This window comes from Cannabis sativa, chromosome 5 (assembly GCF_029168945.1).
Source record: "Cannabis sativa cultivar Pink pepper isolate KNU-18-1 chromosome 5, ASM2916894v1, whole genome shotgun sequence".
In the NCBI taxonomy this organism is placed as follows: Eukaryota; Viridiplantae; Streptophyta; class Magnoliopsida; order Rosales; family Cannabaceae; genus Cannabis; species Cannabis sativa.
Window position 1 is genome coordinate 76641131 of NC_083605.1, and position 22539 is coordinate 76663669.

General features: G+C 32.0%; 5 protein-coding genes across 10 annotated transcripts; 3 read left to right on the forward strand and 2 right to left on the reverse strand.

The window, feature by feature from the left end:
• Positions 1 to 5496: 5496 nt before the first annotated feature.
• Positions 5497 to 7479, reverse strand: LOC115717007 (bifunctional adenosine 5'-phosphosulfate phosphorylase/adenylylsulfatase HINT4). Its single transcript, XM_030645932.2, has 6 exons — positions 7347 to 7479; positions 7209 to 7255; positions 6857 to 6933; positions 6694 to 6757; positions 6070 to 6147; positions 5497 to 5971 (listed from the first exon to the last, which is right to left on the reverse strand). The coding sequence occupies exons 1-6, from the start codon at positions 7428 to 7430 to the stop codon at positions 5884 to 5886; spliced, it is 438 nt and encodes a 145-aa protein (XP_030501792.2). The 5' UTR covers positions 7431 to 7479; the 3' UTR covers positions 5497 to 5883.
• LOC115717006 (protein arginine N-methyltransferase 1.6) lies at positions 7441 to 12617 on the forward strand. Of its 4 annotated transcripts, none has more exons than XM_030645930.2 (15): positions 7441 to 7578; positions 7807 to 8095; positions 8190 to 8412; positions 8495 to 8620; positions 9273 to 9437; positions 9526 to 9644; positions 9739 to 9818; positions 10475 to 10746; positions 10865 to 11101; positions 11174 to 11247; positions 11340 to 11433; positions 11524 to 11673; positions 11756 to 11830; positions 11960 to 12056; positions 12163 to 12617. In XM_030645930.2, the coding sequence occupies exons 1-15, from the start codon at positions 7503 to 7505 to the stop codon at positions 12324 to 12326; spliced, it is 2241 nt and encodes a 746-aa protein (XP_030501790.2). In that variant the 5' UTR covers positions 7441 to 7502; the 3' UTR covers positions 12327 to 12617. The 4 variants fall into 4 exon arrangements, with proteins under 4 accessions (XP_030501790.2, XP_060972230.1, XP_060972231.1 ...); XM_061116247.1 differs by having other exon boundaries at positions 10478 to 10746; XM_061116248.1 differs by having other exon boundaries at positions 7460 to 7572.
• Positions 12618 to 13406: 789 nt separating this feature from the next.
• Positions 13407 to 17494, reverse strand: LOC115716851 (chaperone protein dnaJ 13). Its single transcript, XM_030645756.2, has 13 exons — positions 17317 to 17494; positions 16928 to 17214; positions 16630 to 16827; positions 16432 to 16546; positions 16155 to 16241; positions 15693 to 15781; positions 15379 to 15463; positions 15205 to 15258; positions 14899 to 14979; positions 14386 to 14463; positions 14017 to 14259; positions 13793 to 13900; positions 13407 to 13701 (listed from the first exon to the last, which is right to left on the reverse strand). Exons 1-13 carry the CDS (start codon positions 17458 to 17460, stop codon positions 13645 to 13647), a joined length of 1626 nt encoding a protein of 541 aa, XP_030501616.2. The 5' UTR covers positions 17461 to 17494; the 3' UTR covers positions 13407 to 13644.
• A 441-nt stretch (positions 17495 to 17935) lies between these two features.
• Positions 17936 to 18562, forward strand: LOC115718140 (uncharacterized). Its single transcript, XM_030647100.2, has one exon. It carries the CDS (start codon positions 17936 to 17938, stop codon positions 18560 to 18562), a length of 627 nt encoding a protein of 208 aa, XP_030502960.2.
• Positions 18563 to 19349: 787 nt separating this feature from the next.
• LOC115715694 (uncharacterized) lies at positions 19350 to 22539 on the forward strand. 3 transcript variants are annotated; one of them, XM_061116250.1, is made up of 4 exons: positions 19350 to 19807; positions 20104 to 21114; positions 22117 to 22146; positions 22231 to 22539. In XM_061116250.1, exons 1-2 carry the CDS (start codon positions 19778 to 19780, stop codon positions 21103 to 21105), a joined length of 1032 nt encoding a protein of 343 aa, XP_060972233.1. In that variant the 5' UTR covers positions 19350 to 19777; the 3' UTR covers positions 21106 to 21114; positions 22117 to 22146; positions 22231 to 22539. The 3 variants fall into 3 exon arrangements, with proteins under 3 accessions (XP_060972233.1, XP_060972232.1, XP_030500213.2); XM_061116249.1 differs by lacking the exons at positions 22117 to 22146; positions 22231 to 22539 and adding an exon at positions 21222 to 21291; XM_030644353.2 differs by lacking the exons at positions 22117 to 22146; positions 22231 to 22539 and having other exon boundaries at positions 19351 to 19807; positions 20104 to 21291.

Genomic DNA, 22539 nt, shown 5'->3' on the forward strand with positions numbered 1-22539 from the left:
AAATCAAGATCAATGCTTTTCTTATTGGTTATTATTATAGAGCTAAAGAAAAAGAAATATGAAACTAAAATTATAACAAATTATTACTATTTCTAATATATTATTTCACTTATATATCAACCATTCATTATTTCATTATTTGTTATGTTAATATATAAAACTAATCATATTATAATGATAATGAAGAGGTTAGGTAATGATAGGTGGTGGCTTTAGTATCATTGGGGCCTAAAGTGTCTATTGATTTTGATTACTTAAAATAAACAAATATTATATATTTTTCTTAATTTTCATTGAAATGATTATTGACTTTTTTAATGTTTATCCTTATAATAATTTATTTTGTAACACTTTCTTTTAGCTTAAGTGTATATTAATATGAATATGAAGGTTTTATTATGAGTGAGTTTATTTGGTTAATGACTTGGATACTAAGGTTAACATGTTCTTTATTTCTTGAATAGTGAACTATCTCATATTATAATAACCATTGTATTAAAATCATATCAAAGTATTTAATTTTAGGTCAAACAAAGGGATCCCATTGTATTCTAATTCATATAAAGATGGTTTAGCATAATTAATTTTATTTTTCAAGTAAAGTCGTCAAAATAGAAGCATAAAGTTTATATTATACCAACTTGCATATGTATTTGCTAATTTTGCATAAGATAGTAGTGCAAGTACTTTTACATGAATTGTCTATTCCACAATTCAATTCAAACTTTTTATGCCTAACATTTGTCTTTACACTTCCTCCAAAATAAGTATAAAATAAAAATGATATTAATAATTCTCTTTGCAAATTTGTCCATATACTAACATAAAATCATTTTATTTATCACATTTCATTAAAAAAAATGAAAAAACGTTTTAATTTTCATTTTCAAATCTTTCATTTGAAATTAATGGCCTCATATATTTTTGTCATGGTTGCCTGCCTATGTAGATGAACAAGTTGTAACATTTGTTTCACTTCTCAATACAAATATTAATAAATCTATTAAATTTTCATTTGAAAATTTTCATTTTAATATATTTCTAAAAACTAAAATTATATTGACTATTATTTCTAAAATTATGAAGTAAACTATACTTCAATGATTAACTTTTTAAGTAAAGTTATCTCTTTAAATGTGAAATATATTCTCTTACATATTACTTCATTCACAATGTGGTACAAAAGGTCATAAAATATAGTCATCAAAATGAGTATCAATTGTTTACCATTTACCAAACTTAATAACAATGGACTATCCTTTATAATTATAATAAATCAAAATGGGATTTTTTTTAAGGTAAATGAAAATTTTTATTAATAGGTAAACCGAATATAATTTATTATATGGAGATATTACTTATGGAGCAGAATTAATAATAATAAACTAATTAAACTATTTACACTAAAAAGGAAAAAAAATGAAGGACACTTGAATTTTTGATATTTTTTTTTTATTTCTCATCAAATGAATGGTATTTTTTTTTTTTTTTTTGAAGATCTTTACTATTCTTAGCATAATATTAGAGAATCTCAATTGCTTTTTAACTAAATAACTTATATAAACATAAGAAAAATATATAAAAAATATTAAATTTTTATCTAGAATGAAAATGAGACATATCACACTTATTAAAATTAGGATATTTTTCTCTCTAAACAATGAAAAGAGAGTATTTTGTATTTTTCTGTTTTTATATTATATACATTTATTTATTTTTGTAATTTAGTAGTATGCAATGCATAGAAGATATTAATATATAGAGGTGATATGTAAAAGAGGCCAGAGAGAGAAACAGCAGCAGTCCAAGACAGAAGAAGACGCGTGGCATTATTAGCTGGCAGATTGTCCAAGTGGCTACCTTTTGTGGGCCCAGCCCAATATTAGGTGTCTCACTCTCAGCCCACTTTATTTATTTTTGGATTCTCTTTGGTTGAGTTGAGACCCCACTTGACTCGACTCGCTCGCTCACTCACTCACTCACCCCTAAAACAAGCTAAACTCTCCCCATCATATAATATAGTTTAATTTAGATAATAATAATAATTAATAATAATATGTGGCCTCTTAATCTTCACTAAAGTCATTTTCATTGTATTATTCAATTCAATTAGAGACCTAAGTGCCAGCTATTTTACCAAACTTATCATATCATTATATTTATATAAACACTTATATATATGTATATACTCTTGTTATAGATTCTCCTAACAATAATCAAAGTTTTATTTTCTTTTTGAGTTTATTGTACATAAACAATAATTATGGTTCAACCTTTATTCCCTTCCTCCCACCAAAACCACCAACTTAGAAATTTTTATAACATATCAAAGTCTATATAATTTATTACTTCATTTATATTGAATGAATGAATGAGGTGTTTTTCCCTTAAAATGATGAGAAATGTTGAAAAACATTTTAAAGTGTCCTATACTATAAGTAAATATCATATTATAAGTAATCAGGGTCGATTTTAAGCTATATAAAAAATTATTTTAAGATAGGTGAACTCTAAGCGTGGACTTAGTCTGTCTATATTTAAAAGGTTAATTAGTAATTTTTTTTCCTGAACTTTGACATGTATTAAATCGTGCCCTCTGAATATTTTTGGTCGTTAAAAATTCCCACGAACTATTGAGATTGTTAAATTTAAAGACTTTTGTCTAATTTTAGTAAAAAAATTCTAACATGGATGAAAGTTCAAGGGACATGATTTAGTACATATCAAAGTTTGAGGGGCATGATTTGGTAGAGGGTAAATTGTGGCATAAATACCTAATATTTCCGATTTTATACACTTAAATACCTAATGTTTATTTTTAGTGGCAAAAATACTCAATGTTACAATTCTCTTAAACCGTCACTAACACTTCTGTTAACTCATAAATATGAACACGTGAATGGTTCAGATGCATTACATTTATTTTTATTTTATTTTAAAACTTAATATTCTTAACATCAGAAACTAAATACTACTTGTTTTAAAAAAAACGTGTTCTCATTAATAATTTTCACATGATATTAGCACTTCAATTCGATAATCATGTTCCATATACTATACTGGTTTACTCAGCTATGGTAATTTAGTATTGCATCTCTCTTATTTTTTTTTAAAAAAAAATAAATAATATTTAGTTTTTTATATGAAGAATATTAAATTTTAAAATAAAATAAATAAATGTAATGTATTTAGGCCCTCCACATGTCTATATTTATGAGTTAATAACGGGAGTGGTAGTAACGGTGTAAGAGAATTGTAATATTAGGTATTTTTGCCACCAAAAATAAACATTAAGTATTTAAGTGTATAAAATCGAAAACATTAGGTATTTATGCCGCAATTTATCCATTTGGTAGATATCAAAGTTTGGGGAGCATGGTTTAGTACATAAACAATCACTGAAACAGTAAAATTGAATGAAATTAGACAAAAGTCCTTAAATTTAACAATTTCAATAGTTCGGGGGGAATTTTTAACGGCCAAAAAAGTTTAGAGAGTATGATTTACTACATGTCAAAGTTTATGGGAAGAAATTACTAATTAGCCTATTTAAAATTAAGCATGCAACTAATTGATGGTTTTAAAATGATGAACATCCCAGTGCAATGGGGATTCTATCCTACTTTTACTGAATGTTTGGTTAAAACTTTTGATTTCCAATCGGTTGTATTTATTTTGATTAATCGTTCGGTTAATTATGTTGCGAATCGTCTTGCCAACTACGTGTTCATAAGATTCAATCTCATAAGATTCAATCTCATAATTATTTAAGGGATGTGGCCTCTTTTTGTGGTCACTAGTTTGCTTTCTTTCAATAAAACTCTCTTATTTATCAAAAAAAAAAAAAAAAAAGTAGTTGTTAGAGACTTCTTATTATTAGTATTACTTGTCATTGTACGGTTTCAAATTAGACACACTATCACTCAATGATTAGATTAGAGTAGAATAGCATTGGTCACCTCAAGATGAATGAATGAAGAAGAAGAAGAGACTTTAAGTGGGGCCATATAGGTCCTTCTCCTTTGTTTATTCTATGAATGACCCAATAAATTAATATGTCAAAATAGTTAACATTAAGTATGTAGACCATATAGTGTCAACTTTATTCTTATTATAAATACTTAAAAATATTTATATAACTTGAGTTGATTTATATGTCATAAATTAGTATAATTCAATATAGACTTTTACATATTTTAATATAATAAATTATTTTATAAATATATAAAAATAACAAAAAATTTATATTTTGTGAGTATGATGATTTTTTTTACAATATACAGAATATTATTTTTTTATTATTTTCGAAAAGAGTAACATTATTTTGACGTTACTGATACGGAAAAAAAAAGGTAATTTTTTTATAACAATACAAAGTATTTTTTTATGTTGTTTCAAAATAATATTGTTTTGATATTATTACTACAGAAAAGTAACATGAAAACAATATTTTTTTTTTCAAATATAAGTGAAATCTGTAACTTTTAAAATATAAATAAAGAAAAATTCTGTAAAAATGTAAAAAAAAAAAAAAAATTGTTTTTATGTTTATTATGTAAATTATTTTTTTAATTTAATAAGTAATACAATAAATTCTTAACTACATGCAAATTGCTATCGCATTTTGGTGTTTGAAACTTTAAATCTTAAGATTAAAATTAACAAAAAATATTTAGGATTTTTTGCTATGGCATAAGTAATAGAGAAGCTTACACTCATTTTGAAGTGAGTGCTCTTTGGTATTTCTTAGTAAATATATTTGTATTAATCATACTTTTACTTCATCCTTTTTTTAAAAAAATAAATTAAATTAAAATAAAAGGACCCAGCTTTTACCATTAATGAAAATTTAATGTGAATGCCTATTTCAAAAATTCAGGGATTAGTATAAATTAACAAAAGGTAATCTTTTGTTAAATATATTAATTAAAAGATTTCATACTTTCTATTTTTTTTTTTTATTTAAGCGTTTATATATTACAACTATAATTTACCTGGGACTCGAACCCAGGACTTTCAACACTCACACACCCACCTATAACCACTTTGAGCTAGCCTCAAGTTACCTTCTAAACTTAAAATGTTGTTCTTTTCTTTTATGAGTAATTACCATTATTTAAGTTAACCATTTTCAATATTAAATTTAGAGTAATTAGTGTAAAAACCTTTTACGTTTTAATTTTTACACATTTAATTTAATTTTATTTTTTTTGTGGCAAAATACCCTTAAGTTTTACTTTTTTTTGTAAATTCGAGGCGTCAGTTAAATGTCACTGTTAAATACACACTGAAAGACTATTGTGTACACTTGTGTATACGTGACAGTAAATCTCAAAGTTAATACACTAGTAATATAATTGGTATTTAACGATTATATCCAACTGACAGCAAATTTAAAAAAAAAAATAAAGGGATTTCACTGTTAATAATGCTTAAATTTACACGATTATTGCCTAATTAGTAAATGACACGAATATATAATGCATAAGTTATTAGTTTAAAGGAGAGTAAAATAAAGGTTTTTATTAGACCAATATTTTAGTTTTGAATGTATTAAAGCACCAAATCCCATAAGAATCCTAGGATAAACACACAGACACATCAAAAGATCAGCAAGAACACTTGAAACTACTGTTAAAACCAGATTGAAGATTTGAAAGATGTCGTAGGACCGAGTTCTTTTGACATCGGTGTTCCAGGAACCGAACAATACAAAAAAGTTCCTCGCTTTCAACACCATTAGCAGAACAATGCTGTAAAGTTTTAACATTTGAGGGTCTTTTAGTGCATAAGCTCTGCAAATACTACCAAGTTATATGAAAATGAATAAAATTTAGAACAGAATATAATCTTTGATGTGTATGAATGAAATCCAATAACTTTTCAGGTTGAAGGTTTGATCTTTTCTATTAACTTGTCAGCTTCAATGAATCCTAATGGTCCCAAAGACAAATACTTTATATACTTCCATCTGTTGAAATGACACATTGAGAATTGTTCAGCATTTCAAAGCACAAGAATTTAAGGCTCATTCATATATCACCATTGAAACTTGAAAGAGCTTTTTACCTTGGGGTGTATGGTAGTGCAAAACAGTGGAGATGTAAATGGTTTACACTGTTGAATGGAGGCCTATGAAAGCCAAATCTGTCACCACATAATAAGATCACAATAAAATCAAATCCGAATTCATGTAATCAAATTCACAAAAATGTTATCCAGATGAAGTAGGATGCCTGCTCTTCAAGTTTATATATTTGTCTTTATAATAAGTTCAAAACTGTGCATAAAACCAGTTAAAACACTCTTAACTAGTCTCAAGAAAAAAAGAATCTTAAAGTGCAAAAACTGAGTTGGGACACAAGGATTTAACGAGTTCGAGCCTAGTGCAATGCTCTACATCTCGGGGAACAAAATCTCTTCATCTTTATTAATCACCAGCTAGAATTACAGAGAAAGTAATGGAGCTCAGCAAGAACACAATCGAGTTACAAGAATTTCTCCCGAGTCTTTTCCTCACAAGTTTTTAACAGGAATGAATTGACTGACTGCATTACAAGATAAGTGAAGGTCTTTTATAGATAATAGATAGTAGCTTATCTAAAAAACATAGCCTTATCAACAGACTCAAACTCAAAATCACAGTTTCAGAAGAAACTTTCAGTTCAGAACTCAGGAGGAGTGTCATCATACCTATACTGGCATTGAGGCGCATCCCGGCTTAATAGCGTTCGCCCCACTTCTAACATGTGATTTACTAAAAGGAAAAGATGAAAAATCAGACAAAGAAGATACTGTCAAGACTCAAGACTCAAGAGGGTAATGTTTCAATCTGAGTCAAGTAACTCTATTTTACCCAAAGAGTAGTCTTCTGCAGTCTTCTGAAGATCATTTACAGTTGAAATGTGTGCTTTAGGAATAACCAAGTAATGCCTACAAAACAAAGCAACTAAGTTTTAGCTACGAAATTCTCTACTTAAAACAAGTGATCTCATTAAAGTTGCAAAATTTGAGTAAAAACAGGGAGATTTGCTGTGATAATCCAATCCGATGCATAATCCAATGAAAAGGGTATAATCTGCTATTGTGTTCACTATGGTTGTGAACTTGTGATGACATTGCAATCCATAAAAAAAATCTTTAAATTAAGCTAACAATAAAACAAATCATATGAATGAATGAAGTAACTAATCTGATACAAATGGAACCTGAAAGCCGAAGGTCTGATATCCTGAAAGGCAACGATTTTATCATCCTGCACCCAAACACAAAAACATAAATTTCACAACTTCAACATCACCAAAACCAAAAACCCATTTTTGTCTTAGTTCAGAGAGAGAGAGTACAGAATGGAGAATAGTGGTGGTGCTGGAGTCGGAGGCGATCTTGCAGAATATACAATTTGGCTGTAAAGCTCTTACACCCGCCATTAGCTCCACCCACCAATCCCTGTTCCAAACACAATGAAATCTAATCTGTAAATATATGTTTTGTATTTATACATGTGTGAATACAGAGAAAGTCTCCCAATTCGCCATTTCCCACGAAAGAAAGAAAAGCTTTATTCTTTGAGTATATGTAACTCTTAACTTATAACCCCACAAATTAAAGTTTAATTTTTTTATTTATTATTATTTATTATTATTATTATTATTATTTTGAGAGAAAGAGAGAACCCTCGAATAAAAATTGGTTCTTTACTATATTAGCGAAGAGTATGGGAACTGAGTTGTGTAAAGTCTTCATCTTTTTTAAGGTTTTGAGCACATAGTGTGACACTGATGCTCATTCCCTTCATCTTCTCAGTTCGTTCATCTTGGACCATTCTCTCCCTTGTCACAGCCGCCAGAGCCATGAGCTCCATTTCGAACCACCGTGCCTTTCAGCTTCGAGTTGACCCACTCACTGGCAACTCGGAGTGGGTTGTGATCGAAGAAGATCAGGACCAAGGAACTGAGATTTTCAAAAACTCAGAACATCCTATGTTAGCTATGACCTCGTACTTGGATATGCTTAATGATTTTCCTAGGAATCGAGCCTATGCTGAGGCCATTAACAAGACTATAACAGCACCTTGCCATGTCCTGGATATTGGGTAATTACTGATATATGTTTATATATATATATATATATATATATATATGATTTGAATGTTCTTACTAGTTGATTGGAATTATGGTATTGTGTAGAGCTGGAACTGGTTTGTTGTCAATGATGGCTGCCAGGGCAATGGGTTCTGAGGCCTCAATGCAACATGGGAAGGTTACAGCTTGTGAGTCTTACCTTCCAATGGTAAAGATAATGAGAAGAGTTATGAGACTTAATGGTATGGAAAAGAAGATAAATTTATTCAACAAACGCTCTGATGAACTTAAAGTTGGTGTTGATATATCTTCACCAGCAGATGTTTTAGTGAGTAGAGACTTTATCATAATTTGTATATGTTTTACTTAGAATTGCTTGAGTTGTGTGTTAACAATGAGTTTGTGTGTAGGTAAGTGAGATACTTGACTCAGAATTATTGGGTGAAGGGCTTATCCCTTCTTTACAACATGCCCATGATATGTTATTAGTGGAAAATCCATCAACAGTTCCATACCGAGCAACTACCTATGGCCAGGTGATTGAATCCCATCATTGTCTTTGTTTCAACAATTTAGCTCTTGTCAAATTCTAATATCAGAATTGTATGTCAAAAAATTATTGACAAAACTTGTTAACTAAAGATATAAGATGCTACTTGATTTATGTTATGTTATTTCCATTTCGATTGAAGACTTTTGTGTTGATTCAATTTCAAACCACACAAACAAGAACACAACGATAAGCACAGTATCTAATGAATCTCCAGCTTAATCCACGGGGGAACAACCTATAAAACAATCTTCAATATACAAGCTCAGTTACACAACAACAGAGATTGAAAACTTCTTACAAAACTGAGACAAAGTTCTCTCCAAGAACTGAATTTACAAAGTATAGCGAAAAGAAGAAGATTAAGGTTGTAACTTCTAAAACCATTATTCCAACCGAAAATAGCTGACTGAAACCAATCCCAACTAACCTGATACGGCTACTGATGTGGCAAATGTATAACTAACTGAACTAACTTCCACAACTTTGAAACAGTTATTTCAGTTATGTTGCTTGATGTAAATTTCTGACCTCTTTTGTGTTACAGTGATTCTGTTAGTTATCATTATTTCAAGGCTTTCGTGTTTGATTGTGTTCTTGATTTTTTTTGTTCTTCATCCTTTCACTTTCCACCTCAGTTGGTAGAAAGCTCATTCTTGTGGAGGCTTCATGATTTACATAACAATGAGGTAAAAGCATCTGATGGCGTTCGCCTTGTTCCAACTGGTGTTGATACTATTTTAGGTGTAAAGCCACAGCAATATGCTTATCATTGTGATGCGTTAGAGAAAGAAATAAAACTGGTAACTAACTATATGATCATTTGATCTTCAATAATGTTATTGGAATCATACAAATGGTTTATTTCCTACTCGATTTAAATCCATCCAGCTGTCCGAACCCTTCAAAATTTTTGAAATTGACTTTTGGAAAAGGCCAGACAGTCATGGAGAAACTCAAGTGAGTATAAAAGCAACTAATGATGGTCAAATTCATGCTGTAGTTTCATGGTAATTATTTTAACATTAACATTTTTCTTGTCTTTGCATTCACTTCTGAACATTGTTATATTAACTTTAGTTCTGTGATTCCTTCCATATTCAGGTGGGTACTTCAGCTTGATCGTGAAGGGACGATATTCTATTCTACTGCCCCGAGATGGATTAGTTTGCAAAATAACAAAAGTGAGCTATGGACTTTTTTTCACTAGTGAATGGAACCATTTCATCTACTTTCTGCTGTAATGCTTTAGAAAATCTGATGACACTGTTTCGATCAACCAAACCAGTAGCAAAACACACACACACAAACAGTAGCAAATAGCTCCAACTGCAGCAATAGTAGCAGAAAAACAATAGAACAGTAGTAAAACTATAGAGAACCAGAATTACAAACTATGGGAGCTCTTAGGCCCTTTTGATGCAAAGAGTTTTACTCAATTCATTGCATAACCCAATTCTTCCCTTAGGTAACTTACCTATATAAAGTAATTTCTCACTCAATGCTACTTTCCCAAACAAAAACTTATTTACTTGTATATGCTAGCACACCTTTCTAATCCTAGTGCCTAACAAAATCTCGGAAGAAAGTTGAACTATTTAAGGCAATAGTGTAGCAGCATAGTGTTTTCTGATATTTAAACAAAAAAAATTGGCCTTTTTTTTTCTTTTGAAAAGTTTGTATTTTTGGAAATGTTGTCCATGGTGAAATGCTTCATGAGTGTCCTTTAAACTGTTTAAAAAACTTGTAGTTTTCTTTAAGAAGTTTGATTTGTTTTAATAATGATTGATGTTACTTTCAAGGGTAACACAGCTTTTCCTTGTTTTTTGTTATGGTTCAGCAGGTGATGAAGGATGGTGTGACCACTGGAAACAGTGTGTCTGGTTTGTTCCGGGCCAAGGCATTCCCGTTTCCAATGATGAAGAGGTTCATTTGCAAGCTGTCCATGATGAAACTAGCATCTCTTATAATCTTTATAAACAATCACAAACTGAAATTAAGATGCATGACATCAAGGGTGTAGATTCTCTGCTCTTACTTTCGCCTGAAAGAATTGCAATCTATGGCAATGATGTTTGGAGGAGAATCATGTTGACAGCCATAAGAAATGCAGTAAGCTCTCTATGTTTATTTCTCTATCTCACTCATGATCACCGAATTTCAATCGACAACAAGCCTTAAGTTTGTTATCCCTTGTTTTCTGAATATTGACACCTTGCTTTCTTTTCAGTTAAAGGGAAGAATTGATCCACTATGTGTCGTTGCAGATGATAGTGTTTTCTTAACAATCCTCGTCGCACAACTTTCAAACACATCGAACATAATATCATTGTTCCCAGGTCTGCGGGCCAAGGGTGCTCAATATTTGCAAGCTGTTGCTGATGCGAATGGCTTCTCTATGGACCGAGTGCAAGTTCTTGAAAAGAAGCAATCACTCTCGAGTATGCTCGATACAAACCACAAAAAGGTCTTCTTTTTCATAATTTAGACTGTATGTTTAGCAAGGAAGAAGATGTTGATTCTGCAATGTTGATTGTAGGTTGACTTGTTGATTGGAGAACCTTTCTATACCGGAACTGAGGGCATGCTTCCATGGCATAACTTGCGATTTTGGTAATTAACAGTTATCTCTAATTTCATTGTGTCATTTTCTCTCATTAGTATTGCTCTTGAAGTCATTTTTCTTGGTTTTTGGCTGATACAAGGAAGGAAAGGACAATGCTCAACTCTGTCCTCTCTGAAGACGCATTGATAATGCCTTGTAAAGGGGTTTTGAAGGCTTGTGCCATGTCTCTCCCTGTAAGTTTTGGTTTTGCCATCCCTATGAGACCTTGCCAATGATTCTTGTAAACAGAACTAAAACTATGTCATATACGACCTTGCTTGCAGGATCTTTGGAGTAGCCGTCGCTGCTTAGATAAGATTGAAGGTTTCGATCATTCAGTTGCAAATACCACTTTAGGAGCGTGCGGTGAATTACCTTCCCCGCAAGAGGGTCCTTGTCTGCCTTGTTTTGTTTGGCAGTCTGGAAAATATAAGGTCTCATTTTTCATTCATATTCTCTTGTATTGAAATGTACCTTTACTTTTAGATAGATTAATGATGATGCTGTCTTTAACAGAAACTCAGTAGTGTTTTTACAATAATGGAGTTTGATTTCTCGAAACCAATAAGCCCATGTTCTGGACAGATCAAGGTATCTACAATTTCCCCTTGAAATCTAATATTGTAAATGGTAGTAATCTTGTGTAATGTAGTGAATTGGAATATAGAATTTCAACAGTGGCTATTGAAAGCTGAGTCTTGTGGTTGATGTTTTGACCAGGTTGAATTTGATGAGCCTGGGATGTGCCATGGATTTGCTCTATGGATAGACTGGGTGATGGATTTGGAGAACTCCATCGTCTTGTCCACTGGTCCAGGTAAAATTTGATTCCTGGTATTATACTAACAGTTGCTGCTGACACACTTTTGTTCAAACTAGTACCTAAGATTACTGAACTAATTTTTTGAAATGAAAAATTTCAGAGGAGAGATATTGGAAGCAAGGAGTAAAGCTTTTGGCGAAACCTGTGGCAGTTGGAATAGAAGGATCATCATCATCAAGCTCAAGTGAATGTTGTGCAGTAGTGATGGAGGCATGGTTTGAGCCATCAAATGGTGAACTCATTGTCAAACATGTTTTCTCATAGTGACTCATTCTTATGTATTTATCATCATTATCAATAGTTTAGAGTAAACACCAATTCATTCATTGACACAAACCCCATTTGTTTTTTTTTTTCTTCTTTTATTAATTTATAGATTGGAGAGATGGCTGTATTGTATTCTCATTTATTTCTCATCATTTTCCCTCATTTCATACCAAACTATCTCTCTGTAAAATTAGTATATTTAGAAGAAGTAATACACTCAATGTAGTGTCAAGGTTAAGTAGATAGTCTCAATCATTACTTAATAAAAAAAACAAATTTATCATCAAACCATCTATCTATCTAACTTGCTTTGCTAGTGTTCTTAAATCTATAGCTATAAGAGATTATCTTTTTCTTTTTTTTTTTTTTTTGCCAGACTCGCCAACTTTTTTTAGGCTTAGGTGGGCTTGGTCGAGATTGAATTTTGCTTCTGCAATTCAATTTTTGCTACTGCCATTAGTTTTGTCTCTGTGATATGGTTTTGAATGTTTTATTCTTGTCTCTGTGACATAGATTTGAGTGTTTTCGTCTTGTCTATGTGACATGGTTTAAGTGTTTTCATCTTGTTTGTGTGATATAATTTTGTTTTGTTTTATTTCGTTGTTGGTTCTTATTTGTCTTCAATAGTTCGCCATCAAATCGTTATCAATGGTTGGAAATAACAAGTTCTTTGCGACTGAGGAGTTGCTAGTAGTGTAATTATGTACCTTACACAATAATTGAACGCTCAAGCTACGAGATTGAATGAACTTGATGCAATAATTTCTACTGTTGTCTTGTGAGCAATAAATGAAATAGAATATAATTGTCTTTATAGTTAATTGTGATGTTATCTGATTTTATTTTAATTTTTTTGTCAAGCAATTTGAGAATTAGACAGTTGATTATTTAACTCATTTTTTTAGTTCTAATCCTAATCGTGTCTTTAACCAAACGAAGAGGTGTTCCAATTGGATTGGAGACTATTATTTCAATTAGTTGTCATTAATAAAATTCCATTATTAAAAAAAAAAAAAACTTGCTTTGCTAGTAAATCAAAATAGAAAAAATCAAGTAAAATTAGTAGCATTGTGAAAATAAACTATAAAGCAATGACCTTTATTTCACTTTGAGCAACAACAGAAGAAAAAAAGGGAGAAGAAAGAGATACACCAACCGACTTGGAATGAATGTAAATGTAATGTATAAAAAAGAAAATAAATGATTGATTAGTTATTGGGTCACCTCAAACTCAAAGGCATATATATAAAAAAACAATACAAAATTGGAAGAGGTGGTTTGTAAATTTAAAGTGACAATAATTTGTACTGTATATTTAAACTCTGTGAACTTCTTGAGGTAGTATCAACTCCCCAAAATCATCAACCACCACCTGAAACAACAAACAACCACTATGGGTTAAAAGCCAATATGACAACACAATCAACACATTCATCACAATACAACTTAAATTTACACTCTACCTCATATCTCCCATGACCACAAGTGTATTCCACATACAATTGCTTGGCTTCTCCAGGACAAGGATCACAAAAACCCATGATACCCGACTTCTTTACACCTTCGTGGAGCTGCACCATCAGATAATGACGACGATCAGATCAAATTTCAAAGAGGCTTTCGAAACTAAACTACAAGTAAGTGTTCATGATTTCAAATACTATGAATGTCGAAAGAGTATGCATACCTTGAGCTGGCCAGAATCATTGACCAGAAAATTAAGAGGTAAGGTGACATCTATGATTTGTGAAGCTGATTCGTCCTCGTTTCCTTCTGCAGGTTCATTAATTTTCTTCAAAGCTTTAGAACTTCCATAGAGTGCTTTGGTGATCACCAGTCCATCTCTCTCTAATTGCCTGGCTTTTTTTCTATTGGCTACATTTTGAAGTAACTGCTGAGCTTTCTCAGCTGCTGCTCTTGACTCTTTTACCTGTATACATAATAGGGACTTAAATTCTTCAATACTTCCATATAAGAAATATAAAATTATATGTTTATATAAAAACCAACACAAAGAAAGGAAGCCTCTATAAATCTCCGCTCATGTCAACCATACCTTTTCGGAAGTTTTTTCCATATTCTCCAAGGCTTTCTGCTTTTCTCTCTTCAGGTAATAAGGTTTGAAAACAAATTTCTGCAAGCAACAAAGAGTACAGCGATTTCAAACTTCTTAATCCAATTAAAATATCATATAAAAAAATAATCCTGGCAGTTAGTTTCACAAGACACAATAACAAGAAATGATGCCTGAAAATCTTTGTAGAGAAACAAAAGATTACATGTTAACTAGTATAATGTTTCACTTAAAAGTTTGATTAAAGCCCAAAAAACGGATTATGAAAATTATTATGCGATTAAGCCAAATGGTTTACTGCCAGTAAGAAAAGCATTATATCCAAAGATTGTATAAAGCTTCAAGAGACAAAGTTCAAGTTACATGGCCTTGAATAACAAAAAAAAGAGAGAGAGAGAGAGAGAGAGAGAGAATTGGAAAGAAAAATATATAGGACAAATACTTAAACGGGTTGATAGATTAGTTAAAAAAACATGAGTACGGTATTGTATAAACCTTGAGTATAAAGTATAATGATGTAGGGACAACGAGAGCTCCAGTTGCAAACACTGGATTTAAATGCCTCGTTAGTAAAATCTGCAAGTAAAGGAGGTCCAGCATTAATAGCAACAAACACACTGTAGTATAATAAAAAGTATCTGACAAATATATTAAAACAATCAACTTTGTAATAAATAACTAAAACCAAGGAAAGTTAGGAAAGGTGACTGCTAAATAACTTTATATCAACAATAAATTTTTATATATTTGACTTTATATCAATACACATGTTCATAGCAAGAGGAGTAGGATTGTGCTTACAGGAACAATTAACTTTTGACCACCCCGGTGCAGTTCAAATCTCCAGAAAATTCCCTGCAAACAAAAAAATAATGAAAGATTAGATTTTTTGATATATCAGAGCACATGAAACCGAAAGGCTGAAGTATCACTTTCAAGACAAAGCTAATTGAACACATTTTCTGTTTTCAATACCTGAATTCCTATTGAATACATCATGCGGACAGTGCTAAAACTAGATATCTTCCTTCCCCCGCCAACTTCAAGTTCAAGATTGGTGCTGCAGCAACAATATTAAAAAGTCAGAAGAGGATAGCACAGGACATGAAGGTACACACACCACAAGACCAAGTAAGATACCAATATCAGTTACTAATGAATATTATCTGAAAATAAAAAGAAGAAAGCAAAGTAGCCAATAAAAACAAAGGATTTATGGAATAACAAATACAAGTTGTCAGCATAAAGCATCTACACTAAAATAGTAATACAATCTACTTTGCAAATACCTCCCAACTTTGCCTCCGATACGGCCATGAGACTTGGATGAGAATCGATGATTGTAATGTGCTGATGCCCCGAAAGAGCTGGTGCCCAACTGTGATAGTGGAATGAAAGTGAGAGATATGAAATCAATATATCTATATGGTTTTATAAAGAGAATTGACGAGTCCCAATGAATAAATAAAAGAATTTCGTGTTTTAAGCATAATAAGAGAAAGAGGAGTTCATACATATTTTACAAGTAATCAATTGCTAAAAAAATTACCAAATAATAATTCACACAAAGAATGCACAGAATTTCAACAAAATGAAACTAGTATACTGTCCTAGTTCGGTGCCACACTATAATTTTGTGCTTTGGAATAATCCCACCAATATGGAGAGTTCAAATTACTTGCTTTCATTGTAGAAGTTCTACCAGATTCTTTTATTGGGGAATAAACGTAAAAGAGGACCCAAACAACTACCTTTACTTCTCCAGAGGCTGACATTGTTTTTGCTTTCTTTTGCCATCCTACCGTAATAGATGATTCCGGGCCTAAACCAAGTTGTATCTGTTAAATAGCAGGCAATAAATAAATAAAAAGTAAAAAAGATTAGTGGCCAGATCAATTCATTAGAATACAACTGTACGAGATAGCATAAAGACATGAGTAAGCATAGTGTAGGTCAGTAGCTTTATGTGTATGTATGCAACATAATTTTGACTCAGCCAGAAATAGAAAATAAAACAGCAATACATACATTTCCAGATGCAGTTTCAGAGAGTTGGCGTGTCCAAGTATTAGTGAGATTCAACGAACCATCTCTCAAAGACATAGCGAATGCAATTGTAGCAGTTGAATGCAAAGATAAATGACTGAGAATACCAACAATTGAGTCAATCCACTGTAAGATATATTATATCAATTCAAGCTTAGCGAAAAGAGCATTTGAGTATACCGAGTAGAGTGAACTCCAACAAGTGCATGTAATCCAGCTGAAGCCAAGAACTCAATGGAAGAAACTGAAGAAAGCTGATGTCTAAACACAGCCGTGGCAGCTCCACCACCAGCATTACCATTAACTTCCAAATTTCCAGCAATTGCAAGAGTATTCTTCTTTGATATATGAGATTGAACATCACTCCTCATAGCCATGCTGACATTGTTTTTTTTTTTTTTGGACAAATTCAAATCAATAAACAAACATAACAAAAAACAAAGACAAAAGAGAGGAAAAGAAGAAGACTTCGGCATACCCTCTCATGAACCCATCACCGTGGAGAAAGTGCGGCAAAGACATACTAGCATGAATTGTACCAGAAGGTCTTAAATGTGCAGAGGTTTTCTCTTCTTCTTTCCTTCGTTTCAATCGTTCAAGCTCTTCTTTAATCTCTTGTGCTTTATTAAGATTGGGACCAAGCTCCAAACCAGAGGTGAGTCCTTCCATACCATAAATATCATAAATTTGCCTCTTATTCTCATCGCATAAAATCTCATAAGCTTCACATATACGTTGGAAATTCTCAGTAGCAATGTCCTTCATCTGAAACCCATGAAATAATCAAAACAGGAAAACCAAAGAAAGCAATCAAATGATGATAATGGAGAAGAAGAAGAAAGTATTAATAGTTAGATAGATAGATACATGGGGAGCTTGGTACTTGTCAGGGTGATAGATTTGGGCCCATTGACGGTAAGCTTTTCGAATTTCTTCATCGGAAGCTTCCGGTGATATGTGAAGGAGTGCGTAAAGCTCCTTATTTGGAGGGCCATCTTCCTCCTCTGTCATCGTCGTCTTCTTCTTCCACTGAGTTTTAGGGTTTTGCAGAGATTTTTGATTTGGGGTTTTAGTTTGCTGTAATTGATATTACGTCATCATTTTTGACCTTCAACTTCAAATACTAGACTTTGTATTTTATAAAAATTAGTGTTTTTTTATTTTGTTAAATAATATATTACATCCTATATTTTCTAATATGATATGAATACTAAAAATTATCTTTTTATTTCGAGATATATTAAAAATTATCTAAGTTACTTACATTATTACAAAAAATCTTAAGATTAAGTAATTTATAGTTCCCTTCAATTTCTCTGCTACTCATGATTATTGGGCCTGGGTTGGTGAGAAATCAGGTCATTACTCTGTCAAATCAGCCTACAATCGGTTACAAAATTAGAAGAACAGTCGTTCTGGGGAAAACAATTCAGGCTTTTGGCATAAACTGTGGCATCTCAAAATACCTCATAAAGTGAAGAACTTTATGTGGCGAGCAGTCTCTAATGTGCTTCCTACCTGTCTTCAGCTCATCTCTAAGGGGGTAAGTGTCTCTTTTATGTACCCTGTATGCAATCATGCTGTTGAATCTGCTTCGCATATATTACTCAGATGTCCCTTTGCAATCAGTTGCTGGCAAAAGGCTGATATTGTTACCCATGCTAACTTTGTTGGAACCATTGGACACTTTCTTCATGATGTGTTCCATGGCTTTGATGAAGACATCTCTTGTCATGTTGTGATGTTATGTTGGTCGATTTGGAAGGTAAGAAATTCTTTAGTTTGGGACAAGAAAGCTTCTTCCCCTTCTCATGTTGTCTCTTCAGCGTGGACTACTCTTGATCACTGGTTAAATGCTCAAGATAAAACAAGTTTGTTATCCTCTTCTTTGATAGGAGATGGAAACAACTTTGAGCACTGGACTAAACCTGCTTATAATACGATCAAGATCAACGTTGACGGGGCAATCTTTGAGAAAGACAATGCATATGGGTTCGGTATTGTAGCTTGTGATTCAGAAGGCAGGATCATTGACTTTGTGGCCAAGTACTATCATGGCTCGTTCTCGGCTGAGGCTGTTGAGGCCTTGGGGGTCAAGGAAGCACTTAGTTAGCTCAAATATAAAGGTTGGAATATGGTAGAGGTGAAAACTGATAGTCTACTTACTGTCCAAGCAGTCTCTAGTAATCAACAAATGTCTTTTGTCTTTGGTCTGATTACTCATGATTGTAAAATTCTCTTATCCTCTCTACCTAATGTTAGTTTTCGTTTTGTTAGACGATCAGCAAACAAAGTTGCCCACTTCGTAGCTAGGCGTTTTTGTTTCTATTCTGATCGTAGCATTCATGATGTTGATGTTCTGGCAGACTTTCATGCCAATTTGTAATTCGAATGCTTTATTTCAATGAAGTTGATATTTCATGTTTCAAAAAAAAAAAAAAATTTATAGTTTGTAAAAACGGCTCGAATTCAACAATTCATAAAAAGTTTTATAAAAATAGTACACTTTAGTGGTTAAAACTTTAATTAATTTTGTCAAAAATTAATTTACAAAACTCTAATCTCTTTCTTAATAATTTCTATCGCGAAAATACTTTAATTAGTGTAGGAACAAAGATTTTTCTTAAATTGAAAATTTTAACGAATTTCATAACATGTTACTCATGAGTTTTTTTGCCATAGTACACTGCGACAATAGAAATTTAATTAATTTTACCAAAAATTGAAAGCATTGCTATTTGACAGCAGTAGACTTTTGATAAGTAACGCCTTACGATTGATTGATAATATTATCTAAAAATTATTTTCTTAAATTATATAAAACTCGATATTTATTATACTAATAAAAATATAATAGGTGCTTATCATAAAAAGCTTTTTTTAGTGTTGGAACGTGGTATTTTTTCAAAATTGAATATTTTTTGTAAATTTAATAGTGTCTATTATTGACAAGTTTTTTAATCATAGTGGAATACATTGTATCATTCTACTGGTATTTCCCTTATTAGCTCTTGAAACTTATAAATTTTAACAACAATTTTGCTAAAAAACTGTTAAGATTTTTTATTAGGTGATTTATTGTTTGTAGTAAATGAATCATATTTCGTGTCTTATTTAAGAGGCTGGTGCATAGGTGAAACAAAAAGGGTAGCTATCATTAGAAAAATAAGAATTGGAGAAAGTGTTTGGGACAAGACAAGAGTACGTACAACTGTGATAATGAGATGATTAGTTTCTAAAATTTCTTAGTTTAACAACACTCTAATAAGGTACTAAATAAACACTTTAATATATGAAAATGAACGCCAACGCCTGACTTTCATGGGAGATGATGCTAAATTGCCAATTTCAAAAACAGGTTCAATTTCTTCAAACATCATATACTTAATTAGCTAATATTTTGTGTTGAAAGATTTTTCATGCATAATATGAGAAAATGTATATAAATTTCTCTTGTTAGAAATGGGTTACAGTCTCTTTTTATGAATAATCTGATATAGAGCATATAATTCATGATGTGTTTATTTTAATGCATATGATATGTTTGTGTTTTTGCTTCAACCAAAGAAGATTATATGTTAGAATTCTTCCATTTCTTTTCTAGGCAGAAAAGTTTTTGTTGGTTCATAATTTGATCTTCTTGTGATTTTACAGATAGCTATGACACTCCTTAGCTCCTACCAAATCCAGTCTTTGGCTCCCTCCCCACTTCAATGTCTCTCATTTTGTCACCAACCAAACAACCCCAAACCATGTCTCCCACTCAAAACAATGCCAAAACCAATTCATTTCAGCTTGTTAATAGCCAAATCCCACCAACACCACCACTCCAATCCTCAAACCAAATCACAAGACGATGACATTCCCATTGATGACGTGAAAACCATTGTTAGATTCAAGTCCAGGTACAACTACATTCGGGTTCTGGAAGTTTCTCGAAAAGCTGACCACCCTTTTGCCGGTTCAAGGCTCCTCCTTTTAGATGCCCCTGGAAACATTCACAGCATCTCTTTCCGTTCCAAGCTACTAACCCAAACATATTTCGATGTTTTCGCTACCTTGCCGCCAATTCTGCCCCCGGGACCCATTGGAATTCTTGGATTCGGGGCGGGATCAGCAGCAAGTTTGATTCTCAAACTGTATCCAGAAGTTGTGATTCGTGGTTGGGAGCTTGACCCATCTGTGATTTCAGTGGGAAGAGAGTATTTTGGGGTTTCAAAGCTAGAGAAAGAGTATCAAGATAGGCTTTTTATCTACATTGGAGATGCATTGAAAGCTAGTACTAGAGATGGGTTTTCTGGGATTTTGGTTGATTTGTTTTCGAAAGGTAGTGTAATCCCTGAGCTTCAAGATCCAAACACTTGGGTAATGCTCAGAAAGTGTTTGAGAAAAGGTGGGAGAGTAATGGTGAATGTTGGAGGTAGCTGTGTTGAGGCTGAGGATTCTGGTAGAGATGGGAAAGTAGTGATGGAGGAAACATTAAAGGCTATGAGTGATGTTTTTGGTGGAAAGGTTTTGGTTTTGAGCCTTGGGAATAGAGATGAAGATAGTTCTCTTGCTCTTACTGGTCCTATGCCTGATCTTGATTCATGGAAGAAGATGCTTCCTCGTTCTTTGATGGGTTATGTTGATATGTGGATACCATTTACCAGCTAGGACAGGATGGTATGTTTTTTTTTCTTCTTGGCTCTAAAGTAATGATGATGACTTTGTCACTTTGATGAGTTTATTAGCAATTTTACTGATTCTTCTTATTTTTTGTATTCTTGCAGTGGATTTGTTTGTAAAGTGTAAGCTAATAATGATTCCATTACAATATGTTAGGAAATGTTGTCTCGATCATACATGCACACCAGTACTCAAAACCAGAAGCTAATTTGAATAAAGAAAAATGACAAGTCCTTATAATCTAATATCTTATTGTGTTTAAACTCTAGTCTCTTAGATTAGTCTAACAAAAATTATAGTTGAGTCCTTTTTGTTAAGAAACATGAGTAGACCATGTTTTTATATATAACTCAATAATTTTATATTTATTCTATGTAATGTTCTCCAATACCTTTATATAAGTGCTCAAAACTAACTTGACTAGTGTCAATTAAATATCTTAACTGGCTTAACCGTTAACAGCAATAGCGACCACACCACAGACTAATTACATCAAAGTAAACTTGACTTCTCAAATATTATTTGTTGCTGATACATACTAAAGGATGAGCACTTTTTTTAATAAAATATTGTGATAGGTTAATAACATCGTAGGTACTTAAAATTTTATGTTTATGTTTTTAAGCGGTATAAGTTTAATATTTATTTTAGCGGCATAAGTACTCAATGTTTGTAAACTGTAATTTTTCTTCAATTTCGTCAGCACAGACTCTTTTAAATTTATTAAAAGAACATTTGGAAGTAGCTGATACTACATGTTTTTGTTTACACCTAATGATTTAGAATTTGAGCCTTATATGTGCTTTATATGTGCCTTATTTAAGATAATAACAGAATTTGTACTAATGAAATTAGTAAAAAATTACAGTTTTAAAAATATTGAGTACTTATATCGCTAAAAATAAATATCGAGTTTATGCCACTTACAACCTTAAAATTTTGAGTACTTATGTCGCCATTTATCCACTGTGATATTTCTTCTCTATGGCCTATAACTAGGTACTTCTGCATTCAGCTTCAGCCCTTACGGTAATGATTTTTCTCCCTTTGAATATATGTTTATATGTACTTTGGTTTTTGGTCAATAATATTTTCCTATTGACATGAATTTAGATAATCAGATGAGTTCATTTATTATGAACCAGCAAAAATACATACAAACTGGCAAGATGAACTAACAAAAATACATTCAAACTGGCAAGATAGGAAGCTTTTGACGAGTCGATGGTCATCGCCGCCTACCAAAAATAGGCGGTCGGGTGCTGCGACTCGTCTAGTTGCTTAGATGTCTAAAATGAAAGTTTAAGTTTAGGAATGATGTTTCTCTTCTCTAATACACATTAGTGTAATTCCATATTATGAGTATATTCTTCTTCAAATGCTAGTAGCTAAAGTACTTTGTTGACTATTTCAGGTTTTTTT